At 41.9% G+C, this 13,300-nt stretch overlaps 1 protein-coding gene across 3 annotated transcripts in view; it reads left to right on the forward strand.

Annotated features, from left to right (window-relative positions):
* The window catches only part of DAZAP1 (DAZ associated protein 1), a 68,239-nt gene extending 59,942 nt beyond the window's left edge, over positions 1-8,297 (forward strand). For 2 of the 3 annotated variants that reach the window (XM_070745539.1, XM_070745556.1), the window contains one exon: positions 7,168-8,297. In XM_070745539.1, coding sequence (XP_070601640.1) covers positions 7,168-7,340 — 173 coding nt within the window. In that variant the 3' untranslated portion in view covers positions 7,341-8,297. Of the gene's footprint in view, positions 1-382; positions 473-7,167 lie in introns of all 3 variants that reach the window. The other variant, XM_070745546.1, reaches the window with a different exon arrangement.
* The last annotated feature ends 5,003 nt before the right edge of the window (positions 8,298-13,300 follow it).

Here is a 13,300-nt window from a genome sequence, read left to right on the forward strand (position 1 = left end):
ACCTGATAAGATCCCTACTTAACAGCTTAGCAAAAATTATGCATTTAAGACTAAATAAGTTCTTTTTTCATGTATATGTCTACACAAATACTTAAGCAATATAATCAAAGGGTGGGGTTTTTTTCCCCTGTTTTGCATGTTACCATTTCAAAAATACATAGTTGTTTCTAAGATACTTGCAGTAGTGGGGTCTATAGTTATGGCTTTTTAAAAAAAGAGGCACTGGCACTAGTCCAGACTCTTCAGCACCAATCTCAAATGCAAAAGTGATCCTAAGTTTGCAATATGGGTAAGTCATCCTTGCCGCCTTTCCAAGAGAATTGTAGCTTTTGTACAGGGCTCTCTTGGGGGTTTAGTCACCCTGGTTTCCATTTTTTACCAGGGCTGGGTACCTATTCTCAAGAACCTTCAGGCTTCGGGCCAATACTTTGTTTTCACACTTATGGTCAGGCTGAGAAGTGAATTACCGTAGGTAGGTGGAGCCTATTTACACCAAATCCTCTTACTTGTAATCTCTTGTGGGGAGGGGGTGGGTGGGAGGCAAGTAACCTTTTCTTTTCATTGCAGGGGTGTAATCTCTTTCAATGTATGGAGAGGGTAAGGCATTCTTTTCACTGAAAAATCATTTCAAGGAGTCATTCATCTCACCCGAGCTTGTTTCGGTACCATACGCAGATAGTTTGCTATCACTTGTTTAATGCATATCTGCTTACTGGGGTTTAGGTGTGCTAACCTCCTGTTCTTGTTACGTACATTTCATAAAATTAGCTAAAGAGGATTTTCTCTTGGGGGAGCGTGTAGGTGAAATATCAAGGTTTGTGGATAGACGACAGCACCACAATTTTTAGAAAATGTATTGATGATAATGAGTTGGATTACAGATTTACAAATTTGGGTGTGTTTGTGTGTGGAAGGAGACTCGCTCTTCCCACACTTAACTTGGTTGCAAGGGAAAAAAAGGTTATTTAAAATAATTACAGTGATACCTTGTCTTACAAACTTAATTGGTTCCGGGACGAGGTTCTTAAGGTGAAAAGTTTGTAAGATGAACAATTTTTCCCATAGGAATCAATGGAAAAGCGATTAATGCGTGCAAGCCCAAAATTCACCCCTTTTGCCAGCTGAAGCACCCGTTTTTGCCCTTCTGGGATTCCCCTAAGGCTCCCCTCCATGGGAACCCCCACTCCGGACTTCTGTGTTTTTGCGATGATGCAGGGGAATCCCAGCAGGGGAATCCCAGCATCGCAAAACCGAGCACTTCACTGGCAATGGAAGTCTGGAGGTGGGGTTTCCCATCGAAGGGAGCATCAGTGAAATCACAGCATCGCAAAAACACCAAGTCCTCGAAACCCCACCTTCGGACCTCTGTGTTTTTGTGATGCTGAGGCTCCCCTTGCTGGGAAACCCCACCTCCAGACTTCCATTGCCAGCGAAGCGCCCATTTTTGCGCTGCTGGGATTCCCCTGCAGCATCACAAAAACACAGAAATCCAGAGATGAGATTTCCCATGGAGGGGAGCCTCGGGAATCCCAGCAGTGCAAAAATGGGCACTTCGCTGGCAACGGAAGTCTGGAGGCAGGGCATCCCAGCGGTGGTGGTGGGTTTGTAAGGTGAAAATAGTTTGTAAGAAGAGGCAAAAAAATCTTAAACCCCGTGTTTGTATCTCAAAAAGTTTGTATGACGAGGCGTTTGTAAGACGAGGTATCACTGTACTTGCTTTTATATGGCCTATGATAATCTCACCTTCAATTTGGAGCACAGTCCAGGTTTTTTTTCCTCTTAAAAATAAATGTGACAAGTACAATTTAATGTGCAGGGGAATTAAATGAATGAAATGCCTCTGATAAAAGTTTAGCGGAGAAGCAGTGTAGTGAGGTGGAGTTATAGGTCTCAACAAATTAGGGGTTTGGGGGCAACGGGGATGTTGTTAAGTATGAAATTTGCAAAGTTGATTGAGCCAAACACATGCTGAAGATTTTAAAAAAAAAAATAGAAGAAGTAGTACAGGTGGTGTTCGACTTTCAAACAGTTCACTTTAGTTACCAGTAGAAATTATAACGGCACTGAAAAACATGATTAATGATCATTTTTCACACTTACGATCATTGCAGTATCTCCATGGTCACATGATTTAGTTTTGGATGCTTGACAGGTGACTCAGATTTATGACGGTTACAATGCCCTGGGGTCATGGGATTCCCTTTTGCGATCTTCTGACAAGCAAAGTCAAGTAGGGAAAACGGAGATTCACTAACAAACTGTGGCAAGAAAAGTAAAATTGACTGAACAAATGTCTCACTTAGCGACATAAATTTGGGGCTCCATCGCAGTCGTAAGTCAAGGACTACCTATAAAATTATCAGAAGTTGTTTTTCAGAAACCTAAAAGAGGTTTCTAACATTCTGACGAATTAAAACTTAATTTAAAATAAGTTTAAAAGGTTAAACTTTAATCTTTTCTTACCCCTTTGCAATTTCAGTAACATAGGTTTCAGGTGCAGGAGTAAAGGGATCTTGTTAGAAATCAAGATACCATGGGCTCTAAATCCTACCCTAGGCAAAGCGAAGCTGGGTGACCTTGTTTGATCCTCTCTCCCGGCCTTAGGAGGGGGTAAAAAAAGGCAAGGAAAAAACATTTCCCCAAAACCTTGCCTTGAAAACTTCAGGGATTGTTCAGGCAGTCACCAGAAATCAAAAACTAACTTAAAGACACCCAGAAGTGAGGGGGGGGGGGGGGACAGAGTCTCAGGTTAACTATTGGAATGAAATTCTAGATATCTTTTTCTATAGGCAATCCTACACAGAAAAATAAGATTTTTCTAGAAATAGACACACCTTCGATCTTAAATTAAATTTCCGTGTTACTTTGGTCTATTAGTTTACTATTAGTGAATTGCCAGTACCTTAAAGAAGAGGGTGTATTTTCGATCCTCTCCTTTCTCTCTCCCCCTTCCCAGCTTTAATTCTTGATACCTTTGGTTAAACAGGTCTCCCCCACCTGGGAACCAAGCTGATTGAAAACTTTTGCAGGCTGCAGTCTTAACGTTTCTGAAGGGAACTGCTGACCAAGCTTGAAGGAGATCATACAAGTAGTCCTCGACTTACGACTGGTTGCTTAGCAATCATTGGAAGTTACAACAGCCTCCCCGGTGTACTTGCAACCCAATTATGACATCTGGGGTGTGGCAGTCACATGACCTGCATTTATGGCCATTTGCTGCATCCCGTGGCCACATCACATATTTTACCATGTTTTTGCAAGAAAGGCATTTACTGATTTCAGCAAATCCTGGCCCATAGCAAACCATTTGTTTACTTAACAACCGCAACCACTGTTTAAAAAAAAGGTCACACAATCACAACAGTCACCTGGGAGAGCCCTAGTGCAGCACTTCTCAATACATTCAGATACAGTTAAGTGAGTTTTTGAGAATTATTTGGTAGATTTGAACACTAATTGCATTAAAGGAAGAAACACACTGCAAATAGAGAACTACACAAGACTATCTCGGCTTCTGTAGCCTATATCAGTGTTTCCCAACCTGTGTGCCGCGAGACATGGTCAGGTGTGCCGCGAAGAAGGAATCTCAGCTTCTGGTCTCGCAACTTTTTGCTGAGAGTGCGAAGAGCAAAAAGTTGTGAGACCGGAAGCTGAGATTCCTTCTTTGTGCCTTCCAAGTTTTCCGGCAGCTACAGCGCCCCGCCCGGCTGGAGCTTCCCTGGCAGCGACAGCAGGTGAGCTTTGGGGCCCAGCGGGAAGGCGGCAGCAGCGGCACCGGGCAGTAGCCGCTGGGCGGCAGCAGGGTGGTCGGCTGCGAGCCAGAACTCCAGGACAGAGGCACCGACGACGACGGCTGGACATGTTGCTGTACGCCATACATGCTGGCATTGCGTGGCTGGCACTTGCCTACTGGCTGGGCTGGGACAGAGGCTCCAGCCCCACGCCCATGCCCAGCGCAACGCCAGCATGTACGGCGTCTAGCAACACGTCCAGCCGCCACCGTCGGTGCCTCCGTTCTGAAGCTCCACCTCACAGCTGACCACCCTGCCGCCGCCCCACGGCTACTGCCCAATGCCACCGCTGCAGCGTCGTGTACGAGAAAGAGATAGAAAAAGAAAAAGATAGTAAGAGAGGGAGAGAGAGAAAGAGAGAGGGGGAGAGAGGGGGGAGAAAGAGAGAAAGAGAAAGCAAAAAAAAGAGAGAGAAAGAGAGATAGCAAGAGAGAGAAAGATAGCAAGAGAGAGAAAGGGAGAGAGGGGAGAGAGAAAGAGAGAAAGCAAAAGAGAGAGAAAGAGATAGCAAGAGAGGGAGAGAGAGAAATAGGGAGGGGAAGAGATAGCAAGAAAGAGAGAGAGGGAGAGAGAGGGGGAAGATAGAAAGAAAGACAGCAAGAGAGAGAGAGAAAGAGGGGGGAAGGAGAGTGAGGGAAAGACGGAGGGAGAGAAAAAGAGCAAAAAATAGAGGAATTGTGAAAGCGGGATGCTAATAGTTGAGAGTAGGAACATAAGTTAGTATACATGCCCATATCTGGAAGGTCCTAGGATCAGCCCCTGGCACCTACCATTGAGCAGCATCAGAAAGAAATGGAGAAACAAAGGGATGGAGAGAGAGAGGGAAAGAAAGAGGAAGGAAGAGAGAGAAATAGAGCGAAAGGGAGGAAGAGAGATTTTTTTGTCCAAACTTTTTTTAGGGCCCCCCCCCCCCGATTCCCGCTCAATGTTCCCCAGGATTTTGTAAATGTGAATAATGTGCTGCAGCTCAAAAAAGGTTGGGAAACACTGGCCTATATGTCTACTTACAGATACAGATACACTTATTTGATACAGTTTAGAGAGGGAGCTGCAGTGACGCTCTGTTTATTTCAAGATATCTGCTTCGTCTTCCATGCCTCCTTGCTCTGGATTTTCTTAAGAAGGCAAATGACAGATTTCAAGGAGTCTCCTTCAGAAAGGAATATTTGAAAGGAAGCGAAAAGCAAAACCTGAAAACGTTATTCCAGTTGGCTCAGTTGTGCAAGTTTGCACATAAACAGCCTGTGTGCTGTAGCAAACAAGGAAACTGATGTTCCTATTTATTCCTATCTATAAATTAGAGTACAATTTTTCCCTGAGGGGGAAAAAGTGCAATTGACAATCTGTGCACTCGGCAATTGTGAAAGCGGGATGCTAATAGTTGAGAGTAGGAACATAAGTTAGTATACATGCCCATATCTGGAAGGTCCTAGGATCAGCCCCTGGCACTTCCCATTGAGCAGCATCAGAAAGGAAATGAGGGGGGAAACACTCCTGAAATTTCAAAAACGAAGTCCCAGTTCCAGTAAGAAGAGACTGGAGGGAGCTGTCTGGACCACTGTTCAAATTTGACATAATGCAATTCCCTATTTTTGGAATTCACAGCTCTCCTTGCTCCTCAATTTCTTCTCTTTTATGATTTTTTAAGTTAGGTGGGGTTTTCAGGGGAAGTGACCTTGCAGTAAAGAAATGAGCAGCCCAATTCCTATTTCTGTTAGTAAGTCTGCAGATTAAGTCAGAACCGTTTTGTCGAGAAGTCTATTTGCAAATTAAATCAAGCTGCATCTTGGTTGGTTCTAGTTTGATAACAGACTACCTTGCAATAAGACTGGACATGACCAGGAAGTAACTTAACTGTGAGAAGTATAAAATTGGTGGGAAAGTGTTCCTTTTCCCATCCCATTTTCCCTACTAAAGTACTGACCTATCCACAGACCCAGAACTGCTGAGTACTATTAACTAATCAACCAATGGTATACCCATCTCAAGGTTGGATAGGCCCTAACCCTGCCAACTTTTTAGAAAGTGTTGAAAACGGACATTTATCCTGGATTCACAGGAGTGGAAGGATTGCGGGTTGTGAGTTAATTACTTTGAATTATTATAGACGAGTGTCTTACTTCGGTGATGGTTTAAATATAGGCTGGGCTTTTAAAATGTCTTATGTATATTATGCGTAATTCTAGTCACCCAGAATCTATAATGAGATGAGTGACCATATCAATTGTATACAGGTAATCCTCGGCTTACAACCTTTTGTTTATTGACTGTTTGAAATCACAACAGCACCGACAATAGTTAATTTTATCGCCATTTTTCACACTTCACGGCCATTGCAATATCCCCCATTGTCACATGATCAAAGTTCGGACCTTTGGTAACTGGCTGATAATTATGATGGTTGCTGGTTCCCGGGGTCATGTGATCACCTTTTGCGATCTTCTGACAAATTTAAGTCAACGGAGAAGCCAGGTTCATTTAACATCCCTGCTACTAACTTAACAGCTACAATTGTGGCAAAAAAAGGCTGTAAAATGGGGCGAGACTGACTTAACCGTCTCAGAAATTTTGGATTCAGTTGTGATCGTAAATCGAGGACTACCTATAAGAAACCAGGAGAAGGGTGTTCTGCAACACCAGCATCACCCCGCTCTGCTAGTAAGACCAGTGGTTAGAGTCAATGGGAACTACAGGGAGTCCTCGCTTCACAACAATTCACTTAGTGACGTTTTGAAGTTACAGGAGCACTGGGGGGGAAAGGGGGAGGGGGAAATCAGAGGTGAAGAAGTTTCTTGGATGAGAAATGAAATGGCTTCGAAGAAAAACCAGAAAGTCTAGTTGCCTCTTGGAGAAAAAAACACCTTTGGGGTAAGGATGACATGGAGGACAGAATCTCCATAGACATTTGGCACTGGAAAAAGTGACTCGTGACCTTTTTTCAGACTTACGACTGTTGAAGTCAGGTAATTTACATTTGGATGCTTGACAGCTAACTCACACTTATGACGCTTGCAGTGTCCCTGGGTCATGTCCCCTTTTTGCAACCTTCTGACAGTGGGCAAACCAGATTCCCTTAACAACTAGAGTATTTAACAATTTTGGGCTAAGTTGTGGTTGTTAAGTTGAGGACTACCTGTATAATCTGGAGACCACCCCGGTGCTTCCTTTATATTATTATTATTATTATTATTATTATTATTATTATTATTATTATTATTATTATTTTATTTTATTTTATTTTATTTTAATTTATTTTAATTATTATTTTATTATTATTATTCTAGTTTCTCTGGAGTTCAGCTTGCTGACTGTTGATAGGATTCCTTCTCTTGACTTTTCATCAACCCTCTTCTTTTATTTTCTCCCTTCCTTTCAGGATATGGACAAGACTTGAGTGGCTTTGGACAAGGCTTTGCCGACCCCAGCCAACAGCCCCCCTCCTATGGAGGCCCTTCAGTACCACCCTCAAGTGGGCCGCCCGCAGGGGGCAGTGGTTTTGGCCGTGGACAGAACCATAACGTTCAAGGTTTTCACCCCTACCGACGCTAGCGTGCCCACCTAGAAATCAGGGAGTTCTGTCCAGAGCAGGATATCTGGTATCAGCTGAAACCCAGGAAGCCCAGACTTATGAACTTGTGACAATCACCTACTTTACCAGAGGGGGAGGGAGGGACCACAATTGTAACATCTTTTGGAGGGGTGTTGGGGGGAGGAGGAAGAGGAGGCAGCTTTTGAAAGCAAAGTTGTCAGTGGTGTTTGGACTGCATTTTTTTTTAAACAAAAAATCTTTTCTTTAACCCATCAGCACAAAATAAAGTGTGTCACTGGTTCAAACTACAGGGTTTTTAAAATGTCTTCAGCTTTAATTAAAAAAAAAACTTCAGGTTTCTTTATTTTTGTTGAGAATTTATTTTTTTCCCCTGAGCCTTTGTTTTACCATATATTGTAAACTTTTATGTTCAAAGAAGAAGAAAAAATATATACATTTACAGATTGTGAGATTTTTAAGAGAAATTTTCTACTATGTATGCAGGCTTATTTTTTAATTTAAAAGAAAAAAAAACAGGGTTTCCATTAGCACTGCTTAGAGGGTCAGGTTTTGAACTTCCTTTTGTTAATGTGTGGTTGGTCCAGAAACTGGGAGTTATTAAAAAAAAAAAAAGTGGGAAGGGGAAACAGGAAAGGAATTTTAAGTATGTCCGTTTGTCATTTTGTTACTGGTTTTGGATCTGATTAAAAAAGTCCAGGAGCAGAGTTGTTTGAAAGGGGTCACCGTATCACTTCTTGAAGCACAGCATTTCAATTTAGGCTTCATGTTCTTTAAAAAAAAAATTCTTTGGGGATATGAATTTCTTTAAGGGGGTTAATGGAAGCCTTGCGAAGATGTAGATTTCCCTCAGGCAAAAAAAAAATATATTTAAAAAAAAATTAAAAATGGGGGTGCGTTTTGCACTAGCCAGCGATTACCCCTGGTTTGAATAAAGAAAAGTACATTTGGATTAGAAATGCAAACTTGTCTCCACTTTTTTCTTTTTTTACAAAAAACAAACAAACTTGAATTTCTCCTAGGACCTTCTAAGCTACAATTTACTTTTGAGCATTGTATTGGTGGTCAAGAGCCATTTTCATATTTCTCCCTTCTGCCACTGGGTAGATTTATGCTGTTTGATTCATTGAAGCTCACATACTACTTGCCCAAAATGATTCCTGCTCAGTGCTACACACAATGAACAAAACAGGAAAATGGTATTATTAAAAAGAAGACTGTATAGTCTGGAGGACAGAAGGAAAAGGGGGGACATGATCGAAACATTTAAATATGTTAAAGGTTTAAATAAGGTTTAGGAGGGAAGTGTTTTTAAAAGGAAAGTGAACACAAGAACAAGGGGTTGGGGGAAAGATCAAAAGCAACATGAGAAAATATTATTTTATTGAAAGAGTAGCAGATCCTTGGAACAAACCTCCAGCAGACGTGGTTGGTAAATCCACAGTAACTGAATTTAAACATGCCTGGGATAAACATATATCCATCCTAAGATAAATACAGGGAATAGTATAAGGGCAGACTAGATGGACCATGAGGTCTTTTTCTGCCGTCAATCTTCTATGTTTCTATTTCCGATATCCCAAATGTCATTCAGGCTAAAGGCCACGTGGCAACTTTTAAATCAGCCATTTCTGTCACAAGTGTGAAAGTGCTCACAATCCCCTTTCCATGCAGAGCATGTCAATCACCAGGGCATAATTGGTTTGTGTTGCGTGTTAAAATGATTTGCTCTAAGAGAAAAAAAATCTAATATGATCAATAGTATCTGCAGGTTAGATGCACTCAGTCTATCTTTGCAGACTTAACAGGTTATTTGTATGTTATCCAATTCTAAGAACTTTTAGCAAATTGACATTGTCAAAATATCAATGACTCCAAAGGGACAAAGCCACCAACCTTATCTAGTGTCCCCAGTCCAAGTAGCTGTTATTGCAGATTTAAAAATCTGTGAAACAGCCTTATCTTAACCATCTACTAACCACTAGGAAGGAGTGCATCATCTGAACCTCAGCTATTCCAAAAGGATGGGAGAATGATAGAAAATCTTGTCTCCTGTCCCTAGGGCAGTGGTTCTCAACCTGGGGGTCAGGACCCCTTTGTGGGGGTCAAATGACTGTTTCAGAGGGGTTGCCTAAGACCGCAGGAAAAGACAAATTTCCCCATGTGTTAGGAACTAAAGCTTCTATTCTGGCGCCTTGGAACATATTTTTACAATCCGACCAATCAGGTGTTTACAGTGGGGGTGTCCCTCTGACCTTCCTGCCAATCAGCTTCAAGCCCTGTTGGGGGAATTGGCGCTAGACTTATGGTTGAGGGTCACCACAACATGAGGAACTGCATGAGTCTTCAGAGAGGGGCGGCATACAAATCTAATAAATTATTATTATTATTATTATTATTATTATTATTATTATTAAGGGGTAGTGGCATTAGAAAGGTTGAGAACCACTGCCCTAGGGAGTCAAGCTATAAACGCGCACACACACAATGTTACAAATCCCATTAAATTGTATTGTTAAACACTATTGGCGGTCAGTGTAACTCACAACTCTAGTGTCATTTTTTTTTAACCCTCCAGCAAGTGAGCAGCTGCATTTTGCTCTGCTGTGGCAGTTTCTGAATAATGTCACTGCCCCAGATGGGTGCACTGAAGGTGTGGGTTACTTTTGCCCAGATGTCCCATTCCTGGAAGAGCTCCACTTGCCCACCTACCAACACCTGTGAAAATAGAACTTCCACCTCACAATGCATCAGTAGCCCTCAACTTAAAACAGTTCGTTTGGTGACTTCAAAGTTGCAACAGCACTGAAAAAAGTGACTTACGACCATTTTCACACAATTGTTACAGCATCTCCCTGGTCACATGATTGACATTCAGATGGTTGGCAATTGACTTGTACTTATGACGGCTGCAGTGTCCCAGGGTCACATGATCCTCCTTTGCCACCTTCTGACAGTGAGGAAAGCCATATTCACTTAAGGACCATGTCACTAAGTTAAAAACTATGGCAAGAATGGTCATAAAATGGTTCAAAACTCAATGAACAACTGTCTTGTTTAACGACTGGAAATTTGGCCTCAATTGTGGTCACAGATTGAGGACTACTTGTATTCCTCCGGGGAGAGTGCCACTCCATTCAGATTCCCAGCCAGAACTGAGGGAATGAATTCAGCTACTTCTTCACCTACAAAAAGATATTGACAAAATTGAACGGGTCCAAAGACGGGCTACAAGAATGGTGGAAGGTCTTAAGCATAGAACGTATCAGGAAAGACTTCATGAACTCAATCTGTATAGTCTGGAGGACGGAAGGAAAAGGGGGGACATGATCGAAACATTTAAATATGTTAAAGGGTTAAATAAGGTTCAGGAGGGAAGTGTTTTTAATAGGAAAGTGAACACAAGAACAAGGGGACACAATCTGAAGTTAGTTGGGGGAAAGATCAAAAGCAACATGAGAAAATATTATTTTACTCAAAGAGTAGTAGATCCTTGGAACAAACTTCCAGCAGACGTGGTTGGTAAATCCACAGTGACTGAATTTAAACATGCCTGGGATAAACATATATCCATTGTAAGATAAAATACAAGAAATAGTATAAGGGCAGACTAGATGGACCATGAATGGTCAAAGCAATGGAAACTGCAGTTTAATGTTTCCAAATGTAAAATAATGCACTTGGGGAAAAGGAATCCTCAATCTGAGTATTGTATTGGCAGTTCTGTGTTAGCAAATACTTCAGAAGAAAAGGATTTAGGGGTAGTGATTTCTGACAGTCTCAAAATGGGTGAACAGTGCAGTCAGGCGGTAGGGAAAGCAAGTAAGATGCTTGGCTGCATAGCTAGAGGTATAACAAGCAGGAAGAGGGAGATTATGATCTCGCTATATAGAATGCTGGTGAGACCACATTTGGAATACTGTGTTCAGTTCTGGAGACCTCACCTACAAAAAGATATTGACAAAATTGAACGGGTCCAAAGACAGGCTACAAGAATGGTGGAAGGTCTTAAGCATAAAACGTATCAGGAAAGACTTAACTCAATCTGTATAGTGTGGAGGACAGAAGGAAAAGGGGGGACATGATCAAAACATTTAAATATGTTAAAGGATTAAATAAGGTTCAGGAGGGAAGTGTTTTTAATAGGAAAGTGAACAAGAACAAGGGGACACAATCTGAAGTTAGTTGGGGGAAAGATCAAAAGCAACGTGAAAAAATATTTCACTGAAAGAGTAGATCCTTGGAACAAACTTCCAGCAGACGTGGTTGGTAAATCCACAGTAACTGAATTTAAACATGCCTGGAATAAACATATATCCATTGTAAGATAAAATACAGGAAATAGTATAAGGGCAGACTAAATGGACCATGAGGTCTTTTTCTGCCGTCAGTCTTCTATGTTTCTATGGAATTAAATTCAAAGAGCCCAAAAGTGATAGTTGTCAGGTTCTTCCATACTTCCAAAATGTTCTTCATTTCATTCCAGAAGAACATTCGGAGCAGTAGAAAAGCCAGCACTGCAAAGCCAGGGGTGCAAATGCTGTGACAACGATGCCCATACATGGGTGAACAGTGTGGTCAGGTGGTAGGGAAAACAAGTAGAATGCTTGGCTGCATAGCTAGAGGTATAACAAGCAGGAAGAGAGAGATTGTGATCCCGCGGCATAGAGCGCTGGTGAGACCCCATTTGGAATTCTGTGTCCAGTTCGGGAGACCTCACTTACAAAACGACACTGATAAAATTGAACGGGTCCAAAGACAGGCTACAAAAATGGTGGAAGGTCTTAAGCATAAAACTGATCAGGAAAGACTTCATGAACTCAATCTGTCTAGTCTGGAGGACAGAAGGGAAAGGGAGGACATAGTCGAAACATTTGAATATGTTAAAGGGTTAAATAAGGTTCAGGAGGGAAGTGTTTTAATAGGAAAGTGAACACAAGAACAAGGGGACACAATCTGAGGTTGGGGAAAAGATCAGAAGCAACATGAGAAAATATTTGAAAGAGGAGTAGATGCTTGGAACAAACTTCCAGCAGACGTGGTTGGTAAATCCACAGTAACTGAATTTAAACATGCCTGGGATAAACGTACAGTATATCCATCCTAAAATAAAATACAGAAAATAGTATAAGGGCAGACTAGATGGACCATGAGGTCTTTTTTCTGCCCTCAATCTTCTATGTTTCTATGTTTAACCACAGCTTCATCATCAAATCAAATACCACCTGCTCGGATTAAAAGGGCTTTTGGTCTACTCATCTAGATGCTGCCACTTTAAGCAACTGGACGTCCTGCTGAATTGTAAACAAATGTTTCTTTTTCACACCAAAGGTCTGTCTAATCCCAGATCCTCAGGGCTTTCAAACATAGATTGAAACCATTTGACCGGGATGATACAAGATTTCCCTTCCAACCTTCTTGTTCTATGGTCATTCTATATTTGTGTCTTACCTAAGAAAGCAGAAGAAAACTGATTAGTTCCAAGCGTCGTATTACCTGCCTAAAAATCATTTTCTACCTCTGAATCTGGAGGTACCATAAACATTTTGCAAGATTGCTATGATCTATCCAATCAAACCTGTGTGAAAAAACAAAAGTCATCTGTATTTTTCTGCCATATATATGTTTGGTTTTTTTTGTAAAATCATCCTAGTACTGTATACCCAAATATGAGAGGGAGCATACGGCTTCCTTTTTTTGCTTCTCGGCCCCTCCAGGGTCCCACAGAGTTGGCTTTCTCCGGGTCCCGTCGACCAAACAATGTCGTTTGGTGGGCCCCAGGGGAAGAGCCTTCTCTGTGGCGGCCCCGGCCCTCTGGAATCAACTCCCCCCAGAGATTAGAACGGCCCCCACCCTCCTTGTCTTTCGCAAATTACTCAAGACCCACTTGTGTCGCCAGGCATGGGGGAGTTAAGATATTCCTTCCCCTAGGCCATTACAAGTTATGCATGGTATATTTGTG

The sequence above is a fragment of the Erythrolamprus reginae genome, chromosome 1 (genome assembly GCF_031021105.1).
Source record: "Erythrolamprus reginae isolate rEryReg1 chromosome 1, rEryReg1.hap1, whole genome shotgun sequence".
NCBI lineage: Eukaryota > Metazoa > Chordata > Lepidosauria > Squamata > Dipsadidae > Erythrolamprus > Erythrolamprus reginae.